At 39.7% G+C, this 27,567-nt stretch overlaps 2 protein-coding genes across 2 annotated transcripts in view; both read left to right on the top strand.

Moving 5' to 3' along the window:
* The window catches only part of sorcs3a (sortilin related VPS10 domain containing receptor 3a), a 259,289-nt gene extending 256,023 nt beyond the window's left edge, over positions 1-3,266 (top strand). Inside the window, exons 26-27 of the mRNA XM_056408465.1 lie at positions 26-186; positions 2,668-3,266. Coding sequence (XP_056264440.1) covers positions 26-186; positions 2,668-2,726 — 220 coding nt within the window. The 3' untranslated portion in view covers positions 2,727-3,266. The remainder of the gene's footprint in view (positions 1-25; positions 187-2,667) is intronic.
* Positions 3,267-10,660: 7,394 nt separating this feature from the next.
* Positions 10,661-26,720, top strand: LOC130189869 (uncharacterized). The gene is made up of 4 exons (XM_056408856.1): positions 10,661-11,151; positions 11,262-11,364; positions 11,581-11,850; positions 26,634-26,720. Exons 1-4 carry the CDS (start codon positions 10,661-10,663, stop codon positions 26,718-26,720), a joined length of 951 nt encoding a protein of 316 aa, XP_056264831.1.
* Positions 26,721-27,567: the final 847 nt, after the last annotated feature.

Raw genomic sequence — 27,567 nt, 5'->3', positions numbered from 1 at the left:
ACTTTCTTCTTTTGTCGATCTTTAGAAAAATACCTTGGATCAACATCTACGCCGAGGTGAACCAGGAGAAGGAGCAGGAGATGATCGGCTCGGTGGGCCAGGGTGACAGCACGCCTAAAATCACTCTGAGTGAGTTCCCCACATCCAAAGAGCTCATGGAGAAAGAACTGGATGCCAGGGTCAAACGTAAGTGAGGAGCTATATTATATCATGTTCAGGTGGAACCAAACGGCTTACTCACTGACAGTCATGTCCGATGTGAAGAGCGGTTCTTGAAAGGGATTCTGGTCTGGTACAGCACATGTGCTGTTTTTAATTTGGAAGATGGTTTTAGAAGTAAAGTTAGAATAGGCTGAATAAATGTATGCAGATTCACCAGCCCAGACATCAATTTAGCTATTGAATTAGAATAATTCTTTTAACAAAAAGTTGGCAAATGAATCAATTCAATTCAATTCAGTTTATTTGTAAAGCCCAATTTCACAAATTACTAATTTGTCTCGGAGTGCTTTACAATCTGTACACATAGACATCCCTGTCCCAAAACCTCACATCGGATCAGGAAAAACTCCCAAATAATCCTTCAGGGGGAAAAAAAGGGAAGAAACCTTCAGGAGAGCAACAGAGGAGGATCCCTCTCCAGGATGGACAGGTGCAATAGATGTAATGTGTACAGAAGGACAGATTTAGAGTTAAAATACATTCAATGAATGTGACAGAGTGTATCACCTTCCAGTCTTGTTAATCGTGAGGAGAGGAGGAAAGCAGCCGCTAGAGACGGTGGTGGTCAAGTTTAACATAGTGAGGGAGAGATTCCAGCAAGGCTTGTAGTACTGAGAACAATGAATATGTAATAAAAACAACATATTTAAGCTTGCTGCCTCGGGATTCAATAAGTCAGAAGGTGCACAGAACCTGCGGCCTTCTTACTATTTGGTCAGATTGTGACTTATTTAAAAATATGATTTCATTCCAGCACAAAGAAAGAAACATGGCTGAAAATTGCTCACTCTGACCTCACATGATGCACACCGTCGCTTCTGCAGCTTCAGCAACAGAAAGCAGAACAGGTCCTTTGGCTCAGAGAGCTGATTCTGATTCTCTGTATTTGGAGTCAGAATAACAATTAACTGAAACAGTTTGTACCCCCGAGCACCAAGATCATCAGTTGGTGTTGCTGCATTTTCGGCTGATTATTTACATTCAGCTAAATGCCCATTGTAATAAAATGGTACGAGCTGTAATCATCCACAGAGTCGTCGTAGTAGTAATAGTCAGATATGAAATCCTGCTGCAGCTAGACATGATGATTGCACAGGACGTTGTTGCAAATACTATATAGAAAAATGTGTTCATAAATGGTGACTAGAGTGCTTTATTAAGAAGGTACACAAAAATACAAAACTCCGAATACAATTGATCTGTAAAACACTGGAAAAACTGTGAATAGAAACAAAACACTCATGTGATTACTTCAACACATTTGCTCTCACACGCTTCAGGGACCAAAAAAAAGCTAATTACAATGTGTCAGTAAAAAAGAGGCTTGTGTTGAAGTGTTCCACAGTCTGAAAGTAACAACAGTATATTTAAAAATGAAATGTACCGGATGGAGTTTTCTGACCATTATTGTTCTGAAGCTTTTACATTTAGATGTCACCTTGGGAATCAGCATCTCTGTTCTCTATGATTTTATTGAACAAACAATTCAATGATAAATCAAGAACATTATTTGGTAATGTAGTGTAGAATTATTTAGTGCAGAGAAGGAATTATACATTAAAAGGGGTAGCCCAGTGATTTGGTCTTGCACTCTAATAAAGTCAGAGGAGAAAGATCTTTCAATGAATTCTCGTAATCAGTGCAGAGGAGGAGCGCTGTTCTTATTTGTATTATTTGTATCTATTATCGTTGGGCACGGCATTTCCCATAATGCAACTCAACAATATCTTTTATTAGACCCTACCTGTCTGGCAAAAGCCCACAACTGTCATAAGAGTTCCCATTTTAACTCTAGCATTGATTCTTTTATTCATTCAGTCATAAATATGAGCAGCTTCTTACTCAAATAGTTCACACATCTGTAAAACTGAGTTATGCCTTTCACATGTCTGTGTGTGTTCAACTAAATGCCTTCATGTGTTTAATTCAGACATCGATGTATTTTTTTGAACTGTTGTTTTTGTCATTTGCCCACATAATGCAAATATTACTTACAAACTAATTAGTTTCTGATCAATGTTTTCAGCACCAGGTTGAGTTGCAACCTATATTTACATTTATAGCAAATTGAAGGCTCTGTATTCTGAACCAAGACAGCAAACTTTATTACTAACTTTGAAAAAGTCTGGTCGACCAGATCTCGTCCTATTCTTACCTTTCATAATAAAAGCCCTCGAAATATTGTATTTGCAGGGGAGAATTGATCATTTTTCTTCCTTTCATCCGTCACGCCCCCCGATGTGTATAAAGGTGTCATAATAAAATAGTCACATTATAGTAATGTCCCACTTTTGTACTTCTATTCTATTTCACAGTTTCACAGCCTTTGATAACATAATATTTCAGTCAAAGAAGGTATTCATGTCGCGGGCATCAAAGTGGCAACGCAGAACTAACTGTCTTTGTTCTTGTTTTTCTTCCTTTGTTTCATCCATGTCTGCTCAGGAGGAGTTGGAAATGCCTGCGAGAGCACGAGGGAGATTCCAAACTGTACCAGCGTGTGAAGCCGGAGCAGCGGTTCATTTACAGAGAAAGTATTATAGTGTTGGGGGGGGGGGTTCTCTTTTCTGTTTTGTAATTCTCAACACAGCTGATGTTAATAGTTTTTTAAGGGACCTCATTTATACAGACTTGCACGGATGCCTCGTTCAACAACATCCATGCAGGAAATGTCAAGTTACTCAATGAGATCATTGTAATTACTGGCAAACAATGTATTCAGTTTTGTGGATGTAAGCTACATAACGACATTCATTTGCAGAGTGAAATATCTTTAGTCAAAAGAAAACCTATGAAACGTTGTGTACATTTCCGTTGGAGTTTGGTTTGAAAGTCATTTCTGCCTATATAAAGACTATAATGTCTGAGTCTTTAATCAAACAGGGAATATTATCGAAATATACAATATTATCATCTGTTCTGTTCAATGTATATATTATTACATTCTACATGCTCGTAGTCGGAGTACCAAGGCAGCGGCAGAGGATTTGACAATGATCTGTTGTTGTTTATTTTGAAAAGTGTGTTAAAAAGTCAAAAATCTACTTTGTTTTTGCTAAGGTCCTTGACTTGTGCATGTTCTTATTGAGGACACGATTTCTGTGTTGTAGATAAGCAAGTGTTGTAAATAGTTATTTTATAATCATTCATCGGAAGAGCCAGAATGACTTCCATATTGCTCTCATCTTCCTCGGTTCCTGTTGGGCGATATGTATCCCGATACGTATCTCGATATGTATCTCGATACTTATCCCTATATGTATCTAGATATGTGTCTTGATATGTGTCTCGATACGTATCTAAATATGTATTTATATATGTTTCTCAATATGTATCACGATATGTGTCTCGATACGTATCACAATACATATCACGCTATGGATCTCGATATGTATCACGATATGTATCTCGATACGTATCACCATATGGATCTCGATAAGTGTCTTGATATGTATCGCGTTAAGTATCTTGATACGTTTCTCGGAATGTATATCAATACGTATCTCGATAAGTATCTCGATATGTATCTCAATATTAAGCATGACATCTGCTCGATACATATCGAGATAAGTATCTCGATATGTATCTCGATACTTTTAGGAAAAGGTTTGTATGTTAATGCAGCGAGAACTGTGTTGGCATAAAAGAGATTCAACTTCCCACCATTTCCTTGGGAGTGAAATACATAGGATCAACATATTCAATATATTTATATTTGCATTAGGGATATACAATAGATGGTCAGACATTTTTACACAGATGAAAGTTTTTAAACTACCTGAACTAAATGCTTCTTGCCATTTGCTCTGGTACTTCTGATTTGGTCTCAATACAAAAGCTGAATCAGTTATTATTAATATTTATTCTATTGTGGCAACCAGTGATCAAATTCCCAATATTCAAGTGTTGGGAGAACCATGATGACATTCATTCCAAACAATTTTAACGGTTATGTCTACATCCTCTAAAACAGCAGTAGGTACAAGCTTGGCTTCTGACAGCTGGTTATATTTTGAATTATGTTTCTGTTTGGAGAATTACCAATCTGAATACAAATATGAATGTTTTAGTTATTTATGAATACAGGTGACTTCAACTTGTTTAAGGCGACACCTACTGCTTTTGAAATCCATCTCTCAGAAAGCCCACAGAGTATAAATATTTTACCATTGCTCATGTTATATTGAAAATAGAATATCACAAATAAGTCATTACTTTGTCCATACATGGATATAACGGTAACTTAGATTGCAGTGTTTCTCAGTGTTTTATATTTGATGGCTAAAATTGTCTCACAAGCATTTTCGTTCATTTAAAAAAACTAAAACTTGAATATTGTCTCTAAATATGAAGATTGTAATATTTGTATTCATTTCTACATCTAAAAAAATACACAATTGTGGCCACTGATATCACCATGAATTGTCCGTCACTTGCAATCTTTATCTGCCCCAACTCAAGGTATGAGTCTTACTCAGTAAATTATTACAGCAGAAATAAAGTTTTGCAGCTGAGTGCAGTTAGACATTTTCTGCATCTGATTCGAAATATGTGGCGAAGTATTAATTATTGAGGCCAATAACTCAGTTTTGAGGCCATATACACTGTGCCCCGTAAACAGCTCTGCCCTGCAGAGCAAACATTTGTAGATGGATAAAATGAAATGATGCAACATTAATGAGGAGAAATATGAATTCCACATTCTAATTTTGAAAATCTTTTATTTATTTATTAATTACCATCAGCGATCCCATGGCAGCAGGAATTAAGAGCGAGGCTGTGTGCATCCATGCACGAGGCACAACTTAATTCATTATTTAAATCTTGTCTTAAAAAATAACGTGTCGAGGAGCTTTATTCATTTAGTTTTCATGACACACCTGTACCTCACAGTTAGAGATCACGACATGCCGTCTACAGACTCTGAGCTTCTTTCCCGGATCAGACGCCCGCCACAAGCGACGCGTTGGCTTCAAACCTTTTTCCGCTTTGCTGACGCGATTGATTGCAATCAGACGTGAATACGGGCAAACAGCACTCGTTATGGCCGTATTTGTGCTGCGATATCATTAGGTCACTATCTTTAGTGAATCAAACCTTGGCAGCGGTTGCAAGTGATGCACTGTTCATGGTGCGTTCAGGGGCCGCAGTCCATTCTTTGTGCACTAATCAGTTTAGTCTAACTGGATGTGGCTATCAGCACTGATCTTAGTGAATTGTTATTTTTTTCTGCAATGAGGCTTATTTGACTAACAAGGGGGCAGATGTCATGCTCAATATCGGCATACTACTTTATTTAAGCATATCACCCTTGGCATGTGCTTTGAGAATTACAAGCTTTAGTTTGGTCTTCTTTGCACGGGTTTCGTCGCCTCAAAAGCATTGCCAACAGAGCAGGTACCGTACAATCTCGCTGGTAATGAGTCCACTCGTCCTGGTGCCGACAGGCTTCTCTTAAGAACCCGACTCTTGACTCACTGCTTTGAGTTTAGTTTCAAATGAAATTTAGTTTCAGGTTGTCTCCCTGTCAGCCTCCAGGTAACCAGCATGATGATAATCCAAGGAAGCTGAAAAACTCAGCAGAGGGTGCCCCGTGCAGAGCTTTCCCACAATGCTCTGCTCCATTAACCCTCCTGTTATGTTGCGGGTCAAATTGACCCGTTTCAAAGTTTGAAAATCTAGGAAAAATACTTCTAAGTACTCTTTCTGTATAAAACTTCTTCTGCTTACCTTATTTAGTGTAATCAACGTTAAAAAAAATAATAAAAAAATATCATGTATTTGCAACCCCCCCCCCTGCAGGTTTATATAACAGAGATGATGTTCCCGGGTCAATTTGACCCGACTGAAAGTGAAGGCTAAAAGTCATCAGAAGAGTCACGTTTAGACTATTTCTTTCTTTGTAAATGTGGGACAGTCTCTTACTCGCTCCCACAAAGTTTTAACAGACACACACACCAACACACAGACACCAACACACACATACACTAACACACACACACAAACACACACACAAACACACATCTCAGCACACACACACCCCGTTCACAACCCCATATATAAAGTTGTACACATTTCAAACTTCAATCAAAAGAATCAGGTGGTTGTTATGGAAACCATCTCTATCCTGCTGTGTGCCCATCACCCGACATGAGAAGCACACTTTACAGACTAAACAATGTTTATCATCTTCTAACTTTCCTCCTAAATACACCTTTATTGGACATGGGACACTAATGTGAGGGTTTCTTTCATGTCACAACTAATACATATGTAGTAGGCCTATAGTACTTCTAATATACTGTCTGTCTGACTGGGAGAGACACACACCCTGTCTCATCCCAATCTCAGACCCACACACATTCTCTTTCTAACGACCCCAGCTGTGCAAGAAATACAGATACTATTTTGACGGGAACCTTTATTTTTCCCTGCGGGAAAGCTCCACGCGCGCCTTAGCAGGGGAGGGCCAAACATACAAAATGGTTGCTGAGCAGTCCTACAACATTACACTCTGCAGATACATACGACTGCACCAAGAGGATGACTGTGTGCTGGCCTTTGGTCATCTTTATCATCTAATTTATGCATCTTAACACAAAAGATAAACATAACTAAAGTTTACTTTCAATACAAATCCTTTATGACTCATTTGGCTTGATTTTTAGTGGGCGGGTCATTATGACCCTGAACAGCACAGGTGTCTCATCTCTATTTATCTACATCACCCCATGAAGAAGAAAAAAAATTACAAAATGCTAATAAAATTTAGGAGAAAATACATGTTATGGTAGACTAATGCAATTTAGATTTAGATTCTTTCAATGTTCCTAAAAAATAGTTTGAACATGTATTTTTCATTAAAACGAGTGAGTGCTCCTGATTGAACTCTGATCTATGGAGGGGTAAATAACTCAATTCCACTAAAAACTGATTTAATTGTTAGAAATGTTGTTGTTGATGATGTACAAACTATAGTTTTTAGAATGTTTTGGTTTCTGATCACTTTTGGATGATTCAACATTAACCGGGTCAAATTGACCCGGGAACATCACGGCTGTATGTAAGAAACGAACATAACAGGAGGGTTAAAGAGCACTTGCAAGGAGTAGCGAGAGGGACGGGGGAACACTGCACAAAGTTAGAGGCTGTCACTTCACACATGCATTACCTCAAACAAAGGGTTCTCGCCTCAAAGCCATGCCGAGCCTTGTTACCGCAGACAGAATACACAGTGAAGGGAGATTGCTTTGTAGCTTGTTGTGTTGTTTTCAACACTGAGCAAAGTATTTGGATTTTCACTTCGTTCCGATTCCTATAAGCAAAACAGTATTAGGAGAAACACCAAAATAACTCATAAAGTTTGGGCTGTGTGCAACTCAAATAATAGTTTCATTGTGTTTGTGTTCTTCTTATTTTGTCCCTCTTGGACCCTTTAATATTGTAAATAATGTACAAAGAGTAGACTGGTTCATAGCCAGGCCATAATGAATTTGGAACTCCGTTAAAGTCTGAAAAGAAAGTGAAGAATAGCGATCAACAATGTTGTACTTCATTTCTGCTCATACATTTTGCAACTGTCCCCAGTAAAAGACATTCATACATGTGATTGCCTCATTGTTCATTCAATATCCACTTTGATCGCTGGAAATTGCTGCCTCTTCTGGTATCTTAAATGCCGCACTCTATTATAAGAACAAGATATTCGTGGAGATCCATACAATGAAACTGGTCATATTTCAGAAGGCAGAGCAATGTTCTTCAGTGCACAACAATCTACAACGCATGCATCATCAGTAATGTTCTGTTTCATCTATATTTCAATATTTCTATGGTAAGGAAACTGTCATTTTGAAATTGTTTCAAATAAATGTATTTTTGTACATCAACGCATTTGTTCTCTGGGTCATGACATGTCTGTGGACGGAAGCAACGACGGTGATGCTCGCTGCAAATACGAAAGCACCAAAATATAGAAGCTCACTTGGAGGTTAGAGAGCCACTGGCGACTCTGAACAGCTTATGCACACACCGGATATGGACATGTGCAATTAATTTCATTTGCACTTGTGTGCTGTGTAAAAATCAAAATATACAGTTGTTAATTTGCATTGACCTCTGTCATTACTGACAAAAGAACTTCATTGTTTCCAATGAGATATGAAAAACTTGAAACGACTTTCATATATCAAAAGCTCTTCTTGATCTAGACATATGTTTTGGCATCCAAGTTTATTTCTTATATAAGTTAAATTGCTAAGATCTTGGAATGAGTTGACGTTGCTAAAAATACAGGCGACCTGTCAGGAAAACATGCCGACTTAGCTGACGAAGTTATCACTGAAACAAGTTGTCTGTGCACAAAGTTTTCCTGAGCAAAGACGGAGTGATAGGAGCAATTTGTGTACATTCGTTATTATCTTCAGATAAAGTGGTTTAGAAAGCCTATTGACATTAAAGAATTATGGTATTACGTTTCCGCAAACCCCAGATGAAAGTCGATGTTTAGTGATCAGTGGCGGTTCGTCCATAGGGGGCCGCCCCTCTTAAAATTTGGAGATGAAAAAAAAAGAAGAAGAAAAAAATAAAACATTATATGCCAAATCATTTAAATAGTAAATATACCGTGTTGACGCGCTAAATGTGTGTGGGAGACCGTAAGCCTCTGTCAACAACCACTTAAGTTAATGTGAAAAAATATAATATATCACCATTATCACGGAGAGAAGCCCCTCCCCTTTTCCGAGGCGCTGGTCTAACGTGTGTGTACGGCATCGATACAACATTTCAGTCGTTTTGGCAATGACCGGCTTCACATTGGCGGATGAAACCGGGAATCTTGGGGCGCACAAATGTGCGCTGATTGGATTATTCGGCAGATCAGAGACCCGTAGCCTCAGCAGTGTTGCCAGGTCCGCGGTTTTCCTGCGGAATCAGGCCACTTTTGAAGTGTTGCGCGGGTTGAATTTGTTGTCCTTGGTTCGGGTAGACCTATTTTGCATGCAAATTACATGAATATCTTTCAATAAAAATCCATATTTTAAATGAAATAATTTATTCATACCCAAATCCTACCAAACTGACTCCAGATCAGCACGTACACACATTTTATTTATGATAATATACTGTATCTAATTACACAAGGCCATTTTAGGACCTAGGTGAAATAACTTGAGGGAAAACTGCTTTTAATGCTGGCAAACTAAACATATGTTGTTACTTTGTAGATATTACAATATATTTGGCAATGATAGCAATGCTGTTGGACTTTAAAAGCAGTGTATATGGTTTGGCACGGGCATATTTTGAGTTCTGATATTGGGCTGGGTTTGGGCTGGTTTTATCTCACAGACCTGGCAACCCTGCCAGGAGCTCCACCTCCACCTCCACGCAGGTACGCGAGCAACATAGCTAGCAGAAGCTTGTTGTTAGCATGGCGTCGGTGACAGAAAACTCTGTGATATCTCTACGCGAAAGACCTTTCGATCGACGGTCAGATATTGACAAAAAGAGGCTGAAAGAGTTGGGACCCGAACATCCGGAATTACAAATTCAGCAGCAAAGCACTGACCGCGGGAGGACGTATACCCGGAGATTCAACTCGAGCCTATATGCTAACCGGAGCTGGTTAGCAGGTTGCTCCGTGAGTGATTCGTTTTTTTGTTTCCCCTGCCTGTTGTTTCAAAGTCCTGGGACTGAAACTCTCTGGACTACAACGGGGATGAGGGATCTAAAGCACTTCACCGAGAAGTGCAAGAAGCACGAATTTTGCCACAGCCATCTAAATAACAGCATGAAGCTAAACCTGTTTGGTAGACTGAGTATAGCAAAGCAGCTCGACGAAGGCTATCGAATTGGCATTCGAAAACATAATGAAGAGGTTCAGAAAAACCGACACATTCTCTCACGAATTATGGACTGTGTGAAGTTCTGTGGTGCATTTGAGTTGGCCCTGCGTGGTCATGATGAGCGCGAGAACTCTGATAACCCAGGGATATTCCGTGGCTTGGTGGACGTTGTTGCCTCACTTGACAGTGCACTGAACGAGCATCTCGAGAGCGCGACTGTGTTTAAGGAGCATCCAAAACAGTCCAGAATGAGCTTCTTGACTGTATGCTGTCTGTTGTGAAGGAACAGATCATAAGTGAAGTTCAAAGCAGCGATTTTCTATCGATCCAAGCAGATGAGATCATGGACATTAGCACACAAACCCAACTTGTGCTTGTGCTTCGCTACATCAATGGTGCTAATGTGGAGGAAAGATTCTTTGAGTTCATCCCTCTGCAGTCAGCTACAGCAGAGAGCATTGCCGTGGCATTAAAAGAACGCCTTGCTGCCATCCTCCCAGGTGAGCAGAAAAGTAAACTCATCTGCCAGGCATATGACGGTGCCAGTGTAATGAGGGGTGCCATTTCAGGTGTTCAAAAGAGAATCCAGGATGACCCACTATATCCACTGCTATGCCCATCAGCTCAATCTCATAATGCAACAGGCCACCTCTCACATAGTCAAAGTCAAAAACTTTTTTTCCGACCTTGGTGGATTTGCTGCGTTCTTTTCAAGATCTTCCAAGCGGACCGCTGTCCTTGATGAAACAGTGGCCCATCGTCTACCGACAGCCAGCAACGTGAGGTGGAACTTTCGCAGCCGTGCCGTCAATACTGTGTTTGAGTTTGAGCATAAAGATGACCTCATTGAATGCTTTGGAAGAATTCGAGCATCAGGTAGCTTTGATGACATGACCAGCCAAGAAGCAGGGGGCCACATCAGGCTACTGGAGGATCCTGATTTCAACTTCTTCCTTCAACTGTTCCATCGGATAATGCCACACGTGGACATCCTCTATGCCAAGCTCCAGAAGAGAAACATAGATTCAGTCCATATAAATACATGCATCCAGCAGTTCCAAGAGAACATACAAAAAATCAGGTAATTTCATTATTGTTATTATTCTGTAAGCGTAGTCACAACATTCTTCTTTTACATCAACTATAGTAATAAGACAAATATGATTTGTAAATTATTCTTTTTATTTACAGAGATTCAATCGATGCAATGGTGGTGGAGCAACGCAGTGGCTCTGAGCAGCCGAGGAAGCGCCGGGCTATGAAGGAAGATGAGCTTGGAAGGATCGCTGCAGAGGTGAGTGTCAAAAAAGTGTGTGTGTGATATAGCTCCAGGCTAGAGCATCAAGGTGGCTCCTGGCCTTTTGTCTATGTTGATGAGCCATCCAGACACACAAAACATATTTTTTGTCAACTCTGATTGTTGGCTTTGTCTGTATTATGAAGCCTGTTTGTCGTAGATATTTCCCCACAACTTATCTGTCTGTCTCTCTCTCTCTATATTTATCTGTAGGTTTGTGACACCATACTTGGACACACCAGGGAACGCTTTGCCTTCAAAGACCACCTCATCAGTGCCACCTTACTGCAGAGCTGCCAGTTTGAATGCTACGTCAATGTATTCCCTGAAGTTGCTCTGGCCACCACATTGAAGGCCTATCCAATGCTCAACGGAAGAAAGCTGAAGACAGAGCTTAGCCTCATCTATGGCACAGAGGAATTTCGATCCTGTTGTGGTGCTGTGGATCTTTTCCAGTTGTTCATGGAAAATTATCTTTCGGAGGTATTTTCAGAGACAAAAACACTGCTGAAAATCATCATCACAACTCCCATGACCACTGCTGAGGCTGAGAGGTGTTTTTCAACACTGAAAAGGGTTAAAACCTTTCTCAGGAACACCATGACTCAGGAGAGACTGAATGCCTTAGCCATGCTCTCAATGGAAAAAAGGCTGATCACAAACATGATTGACTTTAATCAGAGAGTCATTGAGAAGTTTGCCAACTTGAAAGAGAGGCGGGCTACATTTCTTTACAAGTAGTGGGGCCAATGTACAATGTGATGCATCTCTTTCTGAATCCAATGTTTCGTTTGTTTCGTTGTTGTGGACAGTGTTGAGCACTGTGTTCTTGAAATAAAGCTTTGTTACAATATTCTACTCAAAACCTCTTTTCTTCTCATTGTGGAGTGCTATTTAAACCGCGCCGCCCAACTGCGCCCCCCCCCAAAAAAATGTCACCAGCCGCCACTGTTAGTGATATAATATATCAAGCGACTGTTGAGAAAGTCAGGTGATATTTCAACATGATATAATAACATAATAAAGTATAACAACATCAAGGTTGGAGGGAGGTATGTGTCCGGTTCAATCAAACAGGATTTTTACCCAGGAGACCACTGTTTGTGCCCCGTGTTGAATCAAAAGTTGACTCTGCGCACGTTACAGAATGTTATTATGACTGGTATATAAATAGGTGGCAGTTGTTATTATTTCACACTATTTACGTTGTTACAAAGTTATTATTTTATATAACGTACGATATTTTAAAAATCTTAACCAAGTAGTTTTGTTGCCTTAACCTAAGTACCCATTTTGTAGTGTTAACCACGTGATCTTGTGCGTTTATGCATTCATTGATACAAGGCTGATATGAAACATATTCATGAAACATATTACTAGTTCAGAAATCTTGACAATCAACTTATTCAGTATATTACAGAAACCTACAAATCAATTTATTTTGTCAAACCCAAAATCACAAATTACCGATTTGCCTCAGTGGGCTTTACAATCTGCACACTGTGAAACACAACGGGACAGGTAGTGGAGGGACGCTATATTCCCACTCAGTGTCAGTGGCCACACTCCAAAATGGCCACTCTGGCTGAAACTACATCTCCCACACTGCCTCACCACTCACCCAGCTGCAGGTGCTTAGGGCACCTAATGGAGGCAGGGCTGGGAAGCTTACGGCGTTTCTCAATATGTGTACTTGTGCGTACTTTCCTCTACTTGTGTCCTCGTGACTCGTGAAACGTCATCAGTCTCAGCCCGAGTACATGTTCCAATTCAAAGTTCGCTTCTCGCAAAGCACGGTCAAAACACCCGGATGTGACTTGATCCTCCCACTTTCCGGAGGATGCATCAGAGGAGACTTGTGCATACTTTGGCCAGCAGATATCCCAGAATGCATTTCACCAGCAACTGGAAACAATAGCGGAGGAGAAAATAAACAACTGACAGATGACTTTTTATAAATACTACTGTTGTTGAGTCACGGAATGTAATTTTAGGATGTTTTGTTTATTTGACTGTAAAAAATTATTTACAGTGAATAATTAGAGTAAACCCAGGAGCAAGAACAGCTGATGTGGTGACGTCATCAAGTCAGCTGCTGTTCCAATCGCAGAAAGACCGTCCTCCCGTTCTCCCGTCCTCCGGAGTCTGGACTCTCAAGACCAGACTCCCAAGTCCAGACTCCAAAAGAACACAAGTCTGTACTCGTGTACTTTGAATTGAGAAACGCCGTATATAAGAGACAGAGTGGGAGAGCACATGGAGAGGAGGGGCTGGACAATCTTTGTGGGAAAGGGCAGCCAGGAGGAGGACAAGAACCAATCGGATTATAAAGAGGAGGACTTTGTAACACAAACTTTGCTATGATAAGTTTTTTTGTTTAAGAAACCCTTATCTATTTGTTTGACATTTTATTTAACCGTGAGCATCAACCAATCTGCTTCTCTTTTTTTGGAAATGATATTGTTTGTCTGACATATGAAGCTCAGGACAGACAGAAGACAAGCTTCTTCTCCATTCTCTACAGGAACGTCACCAGCACTTTTCTGAAAAGGTTAGAGATTTTAAACGAGAAGCACTTGAAGCGGCTAGAGAAAAAAAGTATGGCACTGAGAAAAAAAAAGTGTATTGTTTTTTTCTCCAGACAGCAGCATCCCGGCAGACACTCGCTCCGCTAGTGCTCAGACACCAACACTACGTGGACACAGGCTCTTAAACTGCCTGTTGTTGGCCACTTAAGGAGCAAACTGTGAGCACAACACTGACTATTGCCTTGGGACTTGTTATGATGACCTTGTCAGGAAACAATATGAGCAACCCCTTTCACACATTGTTTTTCATCACTTGAGACATTGTTATATGTTAAACATGACATTGATTATGCCAGCTTTAAAGAGCTCACAAATAAATGCTGCCTTGCCTCCATGATATTAAACTCCATGAGTTGTATTACTGGCCACACTGACGGTTCAGAGGAAACACAGACTTTAAGATAAAGTGGGAAAACATTTGAATTACAGACACTCTGTCATGACTTCTCCATCTTAATAGTTGTATTCATCCTGCCTGCTTATTTAACTCTCCTGTCATTCCAGATCCTGTCATCCTCACCTGATTGTCTCTCATTCCCTTCACCTGGTCCTCACGCCCTTCTCACCTGCAGCCCATCCCCTCATTAGTCCCTCACTATTTAGCTCCCTCACTCTCACTTGGCATCTGCCAGATTGTCTTGTGTGTCATTGCCAAGCTCTCCAGTATATTCAAAATATTATTCCTGACCTGCCTGCTCTGACCTCCGATTCTTTGCCTGGCCCCTTTTGGATTTGTCCCAATGCTTTCACCAGCCCCATCTCCAACAGAATTAGGCAGCTCTTTATAGCAAAAAACTGTTTGACATTATAAGCAAGATAAAGAGCCAATATGTGACCATATCGACTTCATAAAATCATAGACAACATGTCAATATGTTTACGGCAGATTTAAGTTAATGTTGTGTCTGGTAATAATAGGAGTATTCTTCACTTATTTGCTGCAGTTGGCGGATTACTGCACTTGAGTGTTGCTGGTCCAGCCTCCATGTGATGGCTTTCACCTTGTAGACTCAGGCATGATATATCCGAGGGCGATGGAGCAGTTACAGTGATTATTGATTGGGACTTCAATTATCACCTGAGTAATGGTCTTGTCCTTTACAGGTACAATCTTTGATTTGATGGCTCCTGCACAAGAATCCTGCATGCATACGTGCATTGAGCCAAGAGCATCACTGACGGTAGGCTAGACAGTTGTTGTCTTTAATGAAAGACTTTTCTCCACAGTGAGAACAGCAGTGTCATCTCGGATCCTCCGCCATGGCTCTCTGTGATTACTTCCACTCGAGTATGAAAAGACCTTGTCACTTCATGAAAGCCTCCCTCAATTATAGCTTATTTAATTTTTTTTCACTTGTCTCTGTCTGTGGCAGATGAGACTCAGACATTACAATTTATTTTTAAGTTATTAATGCAAAATAGCAAAGCTGACAAACAAAAGCCATTTGTCTTTAGCCAACGAAGAAGTTTTAGAGCCACCTCATTATACTGGAGCTTGAATTAATCTTGGGCACCTGTCGCTTCCTTTCACCTTACAATGTTTTACAGGGCTCTTAAAATCCTGAACATATACTCTAACTCTTGGTGCAGGTTACCAATAGACTTGCATGTCAGGTGGAGGCTTGAGGTAGTGAGCAACGCCGCAATTCAAGCTATAAGTGGAAAAACACAGGTTAAAGTTTGCTTCCACTGACAATAATACAGTTTCTGCACGGTTGGATTTTTATTACATTTCATCAAAGAAAAGTAGAACACAAGTCAGATCAAAAGAGACTATATAGATCTGCACATTTATATTCAGCTGCACAAGCTGACTTTGGAAACCGTATGGATACGCTCTGACCTATATCCCGAATGTTTGGTGTTTCTCCAGCTGTGGCTCAAAATATCCACATGTGGAAATAACAGACTGAGGGAAATGCTAGCAAACAGCAGTGACATGTAAATACATTACAACAAATATTGAGACGGCACCTAACTTCAACTTTCAGTTGCATCTTTACCCCCCCCCCCCCCTTTCATGTCAGGCCACCAACCTTCTCCACCTTCCCCACTAATGACAATATTGCCAGCTACACCACATGACCATACCACTTTAGTCCATCAGAAGAAATGTGGAAGATTCAATCTGATCTAATCTCTGCCCGTCATATTTGCTGCTCAGGCAGCCTTTTGTGTTGTATATTAATGATCGAACGTCGATCCCCAGAGTTAAAAGTCCTGTGTTTGCTTGACCACCTCTCCCTTAGAGAACTTCTGCTTCTTCATATTACATTGCTTTTAGCATCTAATACTGATGTTGAAAGCTAAAGCTGTTTTTAGTTATATGTGCTGAGCTAAGCTAACTAGCTGCTATCTGTGTTAATCTTCTTTTTTCTTCTTTGGTTTATTTGATAAGGGGCAGTACACATTAATAAAAACATTTCTGTAAATGTGCCAGTTATTTTTCACCTGAAGTCCCGAGAGGCAGATGACATAAAACAAACCTAAAAACACAAGATTACATATACAATGTTTGTACAATATTTAAGCTTTCCAATGGTTGCACAAACAATTAAGAGTGAGAATAGTGATTACTCTTGTCAAGTACTAACAAGACATGCAACAAGAAGACCCACACATTCAAAACAGACAAAGCCAATAAAGTAAGGGAGAACTATGTTAAAATGGACAGAGTAAAAACACCCATGTTAGAGACACAGAACATAAAAGCATACAGAGTAAATTCAATATATAAATCAGTCAGACTCAGCCAAACAACAACAAAAGACATACCTGCAGGTAGAGTAAATGGTCGACCACCAAAGTCAAGACATACAGAGACCTGACGACAAACAGATAGACAACAACTGACGGACAGACAGAGCGAAAGTTCAACAAGCACAGATTGAGGACAGTAGGGAGCAGTTACTGTCTATTGTTGACAGAGGTGGGTACTAACGAACAATTTCTTTCACTGAGCTTCCTGTCTATTGCAGCTTGTACAGAAAAAGCAGACTGACTGAAAGCACTTTTCCTGAGTAGGACAATACAATCCCCTCTTGCTGCACCTCTTGTGAGCCGATATCCAGTTTGTGTCCTGACAAATTGTTTGAAAGGAGGAGAGGTCAAGCCATGTCATTTTGTACATGAGATAGACATGCACATATTTAATTATGTTCTCCCAACTAAACAAGTTATATATTTTTTAGTATAGAAAATGATGAGAGAGAACAGGTTTTTCATCAAAAAAATTTAGTGTACGTTTATATAATGACTGAAATGGTTTCAGAGTAGTGGCACAAGCATGTGACCAGGTTATTAAACATTCAGGCATGTGGTAAATAACCATAGAATACATGTATGTCTTAGCTGCCTCTGTTGACATGTGAACCGGAAATGAGATATATTGAATCTGACCTGATTACAGACCTTTTTCACCTGAGATTTGAAGGATACATTTGATTCAAAAAGTACTCCAAGATACTTGTATTCAGATACAACCTTTAGCCTCTCCCCAGATACAAAAACATCCGGTTCTACACTACCAGAGTTTCTTTTGCTAAAAAACATGCATACTGTTTTGGATACATTCAGTTGTGACAGCATTTCGTTAACCAAGTAGTTACATGAACCATGGATTCAGTGAGTTTGTTTGCTACATCTCCCAATGTGCTACCATGCAACTAAATTACAGTGTCATCAGCATACATTTGAATATTGTTCTCAGGGCATACTGATGGCAGATCATTAATATATAAAGAAAATAGTAATGGGCCCAGGACAGATCCTTGCTGGATGCCTGTGGACAAGTGGAGGGCAGTAGATTGATAGTTCTGAATGTGGACATCCTGTGATCTGTTTAGCTAATATGATTCAATCAATTTATGTGTACCTGAGAAAAATTGTAACTGTGCAATGTGGACCAAAGAATACTATGATTAACAGTATAAAATGCCTTCTTGAGATAAAAAACAACAACTCCAACATCACCCCCTTTGTCCAGTAGAATTTTTTTTTCTTTTTCTGTGAAGAAACAGGTGGCCGTCTCAGTAGAATGATTGGCTCTCAAGCCGAATTGCATTGATGAAGGGCAAAGGGACTGGTATTCAAGGGCAGATAATTTGCTTAGTTACCAACTTCTCTGCAACCTTCGATACTGTTGGCAGGATACTAAAGAGTGAGTTGTGATGGGGCCCCTCGCGCTCGATGGAAATCAGGACTAGGATGCGATCAATAAGTTTAACAGTATTTAATGGCAAGGAGTATAATAAACGAAAGTTTAACAAATAATCAAAAGCTCACGATCGTGTGTTCCGTGGTGATGCAGGGCTCCGCAGGTACAAGTTCCAAGGAAACAGGTGTTGCTGCCTAACCAGTCATCAGAACGAAAGAACGATTTCCCCAATACATCGTGTGTTAGTTGCATATCAGCCAATCACCTATTTTCAAAGGTTATTCAAACCCTTAACACCTTCTCGTTGGTTCAAATCCCGCTAGAACAATCGAGGGGTCGAATGTCACTGAACCCCGGGTCGAAACGTCACTTCCGGTCAAGTCGCTAAACAAGTATTTTCACAATAAAAGTCCCGTCTTGTTGTTGTCCGCATTAAATACACTTTCACGGGCTTCAACCGGCTCCGACAGTTCTGAAATACTAAACTAACATTCACTCCATGCACATACATAACATTACTTCTTGCCATTGACATATACATAGAGTAAACATTACCCCTATGCTTCATAACACATTAACAACAATATCAATATTCTCCCTAATATTTCCTATTACACTATCTTTCTATATGTATTAATTTAAAGCATAAGACCTCTCTGTACATGTGCAATATCAAAATAAACTATTACAACCTAACAATACTGATGGGTCTGTAACTAGAGGTAGAAAGGCAATCTCCATCTTTGAATACTGGAACAACAGCAGCCGACTTCCAAACATGCTCTGAGAGGTTGAGAGGTTGATGATATTGCTCATGGGATCTATTAGTGTTTTGCTAAGTACTTTGAGCATAACTGCATCCATACCAAATGTATCTTTTGTTTTGGATGGTTTAAGAGAACTGATTATTCTTAAGACTCTAAACGAGTGACATTTATTTTGCAGAAAGTCGACTTACTGTTCAGACATGTGTAATCTCAGGGGAGAAACATTTAGCAATGGTAGCTACAGAATCAATTAAATAGTGATTAGAAGCTTTTGCTCCTTTAGCTGGATTATTTGACAGTTTTCCATTAATGTTAAGTTCCTGCAGCTTCCTTACTTTGTTGTAATGTCCTGTTAGCTTGTGTAACTGATCCCAGATAATTTTAGTTTGACCTCTCACCTATTCTATTAGTCAGATATCTGCCTTAGCTTTTTTAAATTTCTTTACCAGTTTATTTCTCAGCATAGCAAAATGTTGTCTGTCATCGCTCGATTTATTTTTAATTGCGGTTTTAAAGACACAATCCCGTCTTTTTAATACTTTTAAGATATCATCATTTATCCAAGTTTGATATTTTTGCGCCTAAATGTTCAACTAAAATCCTTGATAGTGTTCTCTAATTTGTCTGAGATTTTTTTACTGCCGTAGTTCATCCCAATCAATTAGTTGAAGAGTGTGATGAAAGTTCTCTTGATTTTTTGGGGGGATTCTAAAATATTCATCATCCCTGACAGAAGGCCAAGACCACTTGCTGGTTAGTTTCCTGGCTACCAGAGTCAGATTGTGTTCAGAAAGACCAGTTACCATATTGAGAGTTTTTAGAACTCTCTCAGGTCTATTGGTAAATATTAAATCAATTTGGGTCCTGGAAGAATTGGTTAGTCTTGTGGGCCCACTGATCTACTGTACAAGGTCAAAGTCATCAGTTATCCATTTAAGATTCTTTCGAGATGATTTGTCCTCACAGTTTAAGTTAAAATCACCCATAATAATGACCTCTTTACTGAAATTACATTATTTTAATAGTTTCTCAAATTCCTCATAGAAACTATTTCTGGAAGAGGGAGGCCGATAAATTACAATAACTGAAAAAGACATTTATGGTGATAACATTATATCTAGACCTATACATTCCAAGTCTTGACAGACAGTCCACTGGATTTCATCGCAGCGGATACTATTTATCACATAGATCATGACACCACCCTATGTCTCCTGTAAATGTTGTAACCTGGCACTGTTATTGCTGCTGATGGAGCATTTTTTGTAGAGCCAGGTCTCAGATAGATAAAGAAAGTCTAAATTGGAATCAAGAAAAAGGTGATGGACTTCATCACTTTTAGATTGAATACTTCTTATGTTCAGATGCCCACCTAAGAGACCTTTTGGCTTAACTTTAGGATCCCACACAGTTCTTGAATGATTGACGTTCTGGAAGACAGCCCACTTCCTGTTCTCAACAAAATCTCGAAAATAAGCAAATGTAGTATCCTGTGCCTTTGTCCTTTTGAAGAAAGAATTCGAAGAAAAAATAATGCCTTTTCCTCGAGTTGGGTTTGGGTAGATAGGACCAGGATTCAGGTCTCAGTTTAAACCTCGCAGCACACTCATTCAGTCTTTGCTGCCATTCCACTGCCTCTCAACACCCGACAGAAGAGATCATTGTAGAAAAAAGGCATATGAAAGATTTAAATAACATATACATTTATAAAGTCAAGTTGTTCAGTTCAATTGCTGTGCATTTTAATCTTATAAGTTATTCGTTGATTTGTATTGGGAGAATGTATGTTGTTTGGCACAGGGCTGGTTCAAGAGTAAAATCCATTAGGGGGGGGGGGATGCACATTGAACTTCAGTGATAATCAATTTACTAGTTCTGTCACCAAATCACATTTGGAGAGAAGAGCACATTACATAAACAGAGTCACTTAGTGAGATCTCTTTGCTCGTGCAGAAGTTCCACCAACACATAGCCGGCGAGGTACACAGCAGGGAGACCTTTGACCTTTGTAACGCTGTCAAAAGAAAACCGCCTTCACACCCAATTAACTCAGCTGGGCTTCACAGAGAGAAACCTTTTCCTCCCTCTGCAGCAGTTACCATATGAATAGCATATGATTAATGATCTCCTGCCCAACAAATCACAATGTTCTCTATTATGTATTCAAGCAATTAAGTAATCATCACTCTCAACACTTAGACGAAGACAATACGCACTGAGAGAGATCACTGCATCCTACACAACTGATAAGATCTGCATGCAACAGGACCGAATACTCTTTGAAAAAATAAATTACATTTATTTATGATTTATAATCTCAGATGGAAATCATTGATATTCATAACCTGCCTCATGTCAGAGCTGTTAGTGAGGCCTGCATTTTTCATCAGTTGGAACAGCACATCTAGGGCTATTTGTCTTGAATTCAAAGGTAGAATTATTGTTCTGTATTAAGATGAACGGTGCAAAAAGAAATATGTTCACAAACTACTGGAAAACGTCTGCTTGGTGCTGAGCGGGTAGCTAAACGAAGCGGAAAAAGTTACACAGATCTGATGAGCATGATAAACATAGTCGAGTGATCTTTCTCTCCCCACTACATTCAGACATTAAATATTCAAAAAATCAAAATAATAAATGCAGCTGTAAAATACAAAACGACAATGCACATGTTTGTGGTGAACCGTTTTGCAGCGAATCAGACCTGATGACCGGGATTGAGAATACCTATATAGAAATAACCTCACAGTATTATCTTTTATCAACCAGTTAAACGTTCCTTGAAGACAATTTAGCCATCTCCAAAGTGCCAACCCCAACTGTCACAGTATCGACAACAGATGTATTCATAATGATCAAAACAGAAATATATTGTAATGTATGCCTCTGCCTCAAACTAGGATTACTTGGCTCATTCGCACTCAGCTTTACACAGTAAAGTTCCCTCAGTGTTACTGAGGAATCCCACTAGCCCGGATATGACATTCCACAAAAACTGAAAAAAAGCCGTTTGCAGTAAATGTATAAATATGGTAGCAAGTTTACAACACTGTAGCTACAGGAAAGTGCATACCAGTAAGCTTATGACAAAACAGCCTGTCTTGTTGTAATTAGTTCCATCTAACGAGCAAAGCCTCAGAGCAGAAGCCTGTGCTGCCACTAGAAGGTCACAGGGGCCAATTAAAGGGTTCAGCATGGCTGCCGAGATGAATGAGGCAGATCTATCAGATGCCAAGAGTTGAACATCAATTTGATTGCTCTATCTTGATAATAATTTAGATATTTGGATTAGCACTACCCATTAAAATAACCCATTAAAAGATAAGTACACAGGATACTGAGGCTACATTTGATTACTTTTAAGAAGACTAAATGGATTGAAACTTATTAAAATCTTTAATGAAAAAGTACTTCATGAAGCCGATTATCTGTTTGAAAGTGAAAAACACTTCTCTCTGTTGCTTTAGCAAGAGGATAACATTCATCTTTTAATTTTTGACTGACATATGAAATATGATAATTTGTCTTCCATTCTCACAGGCATGATCCACTAAGTGACGCTATCAGAAGCCGCCTCGCCTCACCAACACGAGTCAGAGTCCTGTAGCCACATCCTGACAGTACTAAGAGTCTTTGTTGAATTGTGATCCCCAATGGATTTGGGGCATCTGTGCTTTCATTTTCAATTTGACCAGCTCCAAAGGCCCATATGGAGACTGTCTGAAGCTATTGTGTCACTTGTGTATGCAGATCTTTCAGCTCTCTGCATTCTATCCTTGCCCCTTGTTGCTTGGATGCAGATGCAGCCATTTATTTTGAAATCCTTGTGTTTTACCAGAATGATTTAGAGATTTAGTGTGGCTGTTCTTTGTGTTATCGACATGGACGAGACTGTGCAGCAAGGATTCACACCAAAATAAATGTAATCCGATTGATTGTGGTGATGAGACACTGAAAATTAGCCGATATATTTTCCCAACACTTATGCTGCGTTAACACTAAAAGATTTCATGAAAGTCGATGCGAAGGGATGCGAATAAAAGCAGAATTTCATCCAGTTATCCAGACGTAGTCGGTGAAAGTCACTGAGCCTACGAATGATGTTATGTATAATTATATCAGTGGCGGGCTGGCCTAAACATCATCAGAATATAATTTTTTTTCTAAATATATGTTCCCACAAATATGTATTCAATTATTCCCCAGAGTAAGAGTTATTCTCTTAATTTCATAGCGTTCCTCTTGGTTGCACTGCTTCCAGCCCCAGGTTGAGATTTGGAGGGCTGGTCTTTATGTTAGATCTTTTATCCAATCATATTCAGCCATCGTTTGTTGCTAGGTAGGCCTGCAGAATCAACATTGCGGGCGCTGGTAGCTTCAAGTGAATGGGAATGAAAATGTTATGTCAACCAATCAGCTTTAGAGTTGGCTCCTGAAACCGCACAGGAGCAGCTAGCAGGTTTTGATTACCAATATTTCCTATGGGCAGGTATATGCAGAACCTCAGAACTAGGAAACTGAATTTGATAAACGAATTAATTGCTGTTTTTTCAACCCACAATGGCGGAAGGAGGAGAAGATATCGATTTGGTCGAGGATATAATTATAATAACGCCATTCTCAAGACAAACTTTAAGACCGACGCCGACGCTACAAAGCCCGTCACAGGCAGTGGGGAAGGGGTTCGTTGGCCACTTTCAAAGTTCCAACTACGAGCGCTACCAATGGCTCAGGCTTCGAGAAGCTCTGCACACCGGACTGCTGGGAATGCCTGTTATTTGCAAGTGATCGATTTGGTGTTTGGACCCACACTGGCTTTGCAAACTTGAGTTGTCTGGCAGCAACGAGACACCAAAGCACGGCTCGGCACTTACAAGCATGAAAACTTTGGGGACACTGAGCGGATCTACAGATCAACTAAAGTTTGCAGGGCAACGGAGCTGCACAATGAAAAGGTGACAACAGGGAAATATTGAAAAGACTCATTATTGTGTCATGTGTTTTGGGGTAAAGGGAACTTTCATCTTCATCATCACGGTGAAACTGCTTTGGGTGACAATGCTATTTAGTGAACACTGTAAAGAAAAGTTGGACTTAAAGCTCAAAGTTTGTGGACCAGAAATGGATAGAAGAAGAATATTAATATAACTCTGTTGGCACTATGTTCTTGCCTATTAGTTGAACTGTACTGTATTGTACTCTTCCCTACAATTCTGAATAAAATGTCAATTTCAAGGCTGAGCCAATGATGTAATGTACGGCACGCCACTGAATTATATGTATACGATATTAATTTTATGAACCCAAACACAAGGGGGTTTGATGATCCGACGTTTGTGGGATTTCCACAACAAGTATAAAGCAGAAAAAGTGGTTATTTCTTCCGAGGTGGATGACAGAAATGATAACTGTTTCCACGGAGTAAAGCCACGGGGATAAGCCACGGCCCCTCTGCAGCGCGAGTGAAGACAATGAATAAACCACAAATAGTCGGGTAAGTAAACTCATTGGAGTGGCTTTGGAAAGTGGTAGGAAGCAGTCATGAGATACTTTGTTGAGAAACCAAAGGTGTTTATTTAAATAAACAGCTGAACCAAACTTATATACAAACAATATACACACTTTTTTTTAAACATGCTAAGCACCAAAAACTCTCCCTTCAGGTATAACACTTTTAACTAGTCTTTCCTCAAGGCCACAGCTGACACCATTCAGTGTATAAATAGAGAAAACGGTTGTATGCCTCCATCGTTGGTCTCTGAAACACATGCTGGGTATGGTAAGTAACAACTAAAGATATGAGGAACTAATAGGACGCTGCACTGAAACATGGGGGCACGTGGTGCAGTCTCTCCCACTCTGTCACAGGGTGTTAGACTGATTTGGTGTTGACACTCCAAAAAATTACAGTTTGGATCTGTGGTGCAAAAACTTTAAAGGTCAGGATAGCAGAGTTAAGTGTGACACTTCTACAAACCATCTGACCGGCTGTAGAATCATGCAGCGTGGATCCTTGGACCTATTTACGCTTGATGCGGTCAGATTAATAATATGCATGGCTGGCAGGTCGGGCTTGTTTGAGAGCAGCTTTCGTTTATCCTGTCTTGAGCCTTTTAGTAACCCCGGTGAAGGTAAGCTTTTAATGCCCCTGATCTTAGAATTAATGTAATTATTATACATCAGTATAGTTATAGGAATTCAAGGTCTGGAAGAAGTTATTTCCACGGGAGACCTTCAGAAAGTAGCTCCTTTGACGGATGTTGACTTTCTTTTTATTTAAAGGTTGAATGAAAGGAGAGGAATGAAACTGAATGTGGTTTCTTAAAATGGGAATATGTGTGGGGAAAAAAAGACAGCTGCTGTTTTCATTTCTTGATAGTGAAAAATGAGGAACTCCTTAGGATTGGGACAATCTTCTCTGTTCACCTTCAAATTATTCAATTTCATTTAAAAAAAAAAAAGGATGTTTATTTGCTTTTGGATGGAAATGATTTACATAAATAACAAACGGTGTGAGAAGAGTGCAGATGCTATGTGCTTCAGAATTACATGAAAGAATAATGATGAAAGACATCACGCTCTAATGAGACATCTGGAATTGCATCTAAAAAGGCAACCTGGTGTATTCCCTCCCTGAGAAATGTTTGTCCTTGATGCCTTGTGGCTCACTGAAAGGAGGATGCCGTGAATTGGTTCCCAATTGAGAAGGTTTTTCTCTTTTCGAGCTGTAATTGATATTTTGTCTCTAAATTCCTGAAGTCTTCAATGACATGTCTAGAAAACTCATCAGGCGACATCAGACCAGACCGAGATGCTTCACTGTGAACAGAAACTTTAAATTGACATTTTATCATGAAATACAGTGGCGCTGAGATTTATTTTCCCCAAATACTGGGAGACCCACCCTGTGAGATGCGTTTTTATACAGCTGGCTGTATGAAATGAGGCACCAAGAATTTCAGGTGATTGAGATGGAGGCCAGTTTCATAGTTATTTATGGCAACTCAAACTGACAGCAAACAACAGGGTTCGAGCTCCTCAAACGCCTATGCTGCAATTTGGCAAAGATTAAATATCAGTTTAAAGGTCAATTAAGCTTGATCTTCACTCTGACTCTGAATAAAACGTGTCTCCCAGGAGCCTCCTAGGCAGTTGAATTAATTACTAAAAAGATCTTAGAGATGAAACTGCTCCTCAGATAAAAGGGCTGCTTGAATGGAGAGCCAATAGAACTCTCAAAACCTCTGACCTCTATAGTTTTTGCTCGGTCTATTTAATTGGAGCATGTTATCTCGCTACAGGTAACATTTGCAATGAAATAAGGTGAGGATATCCACGTTTCCCAAAGGCTAATTCTTACTGACCCTATTTCCAACTCCACCGTTAGACCGACGTTTTATTTTGTACTCATGAGCTGTCTGTCATTATGAAAATGTGCTCATTTGGGTTCCCCAGTAGTTTAACCCTGCTCACTTGCACCATTCTCAGACATTAAAATGTCAACATTTCACGCAACAAACTGACAATCAATATCCATGAAATGTCATTTGAATATTTCCTTATAAGCTTTTGTGTTGGACCCCTTTTACTTTCATGCAAGATGACTTAACTTGACTGCCTCCGTGACAACCGCACATGAGTCAGGTGTCACTAACGCCACAGAAAATGAACATCGGTCTCCTTGACCAAAGTCTTGTGTTTGTTTGACTTGACCTCCTCTTCCATCTGCCCTCTGTGGACCATCCCGCTCTGCAGACTGCATCACTTGCTCTGAGCGTATCGCTGAGGGTGGCTGCGTCGGTGTCGGATGCAGAGGAGCACCGACTGCGCTGTGCTACTTGAGGGGGTCGTGCCCAAACCGTTTAACTTCACAGATGTATTGGCCTTTCTTTACATGTTGAAACCCACCATTTTATGGACCCTTACTGCAAATCCAACAAACATTTGTGACATTTTTTGTACACACTTAAAGCTATAAAAGTTAGCTTGTAAATTATTTGACTTAATTTGAGTTTACTAGAACTTTTATTGTGAAAGTAAGAAAAGAGTAATGAAGATTGCCTTCTTGGTTTGGATTATTTATCCTCTGTGTTCTATATAGTGTACCATTTTTCATTTGTCCGTTCCGCACAACATGATTGGTTGGTTGATGCCTTTATTTGTGAAAGCAATAAAAAACAAATACGTACACATTTTAGATGGATTGACAGGCACACTATATTTCTTCACAAAATACGAATAATACGGAGAGGCTATTAGTGTGACTCTCTCACACATTTGCATTACTAGCCCTCATTTATACAATATCTCTGAACATTTTAATGGTATTGCCAGCGCTTAATATTATCTTTAGTCCTTTAAAAAAAAATTCTATTCATTAGCCCACATGAGGCTTCTTACATCACTCTGTTCCTGTTATATAAATACAAATTGTGAGCTTGTCTGAGTTATAATAACCTTCAATTTCAATTGAGTTATGTGTTATGAGTTATGTTAAAAAAGTGTGATCGAGATGATTTGTAGTTTTTAAAATGTCACTGAATGTGTTTTAACTCTGTAACGTTGTTCATCTGTACACATGACACCTATTGCTTCTCTCCATCCGGGGAGAGGGATCCTCCTCTGTTGCTCTCCTGAAGGTGTCTTCCCTTTTTCCCATTGAAACGGATATTCCTTTTTTTTAAATGAA

This window comes from Pseudoliparis swirei, chromosome 24, assembly GCF_029220125.1.
Source record: "Pseudoliparis swirei isolate HS2019 ecotype Mariana Trench chromosome 24, NWPU_hadal_v1, whole genome shotgun sequence".
Classification (NCBI taxonomy): Eukaryota; Metazoa; Chordata; class Actinopteri; order Perciformes; family Liparidae; genus Pseudoliparis; species Pseudoliparis swirei.
The sequence above is the reverse complement of the archived record's forward strand: the minus strand, read 5'-3'. Positions and strand labels throughout refer to the sequence as shown.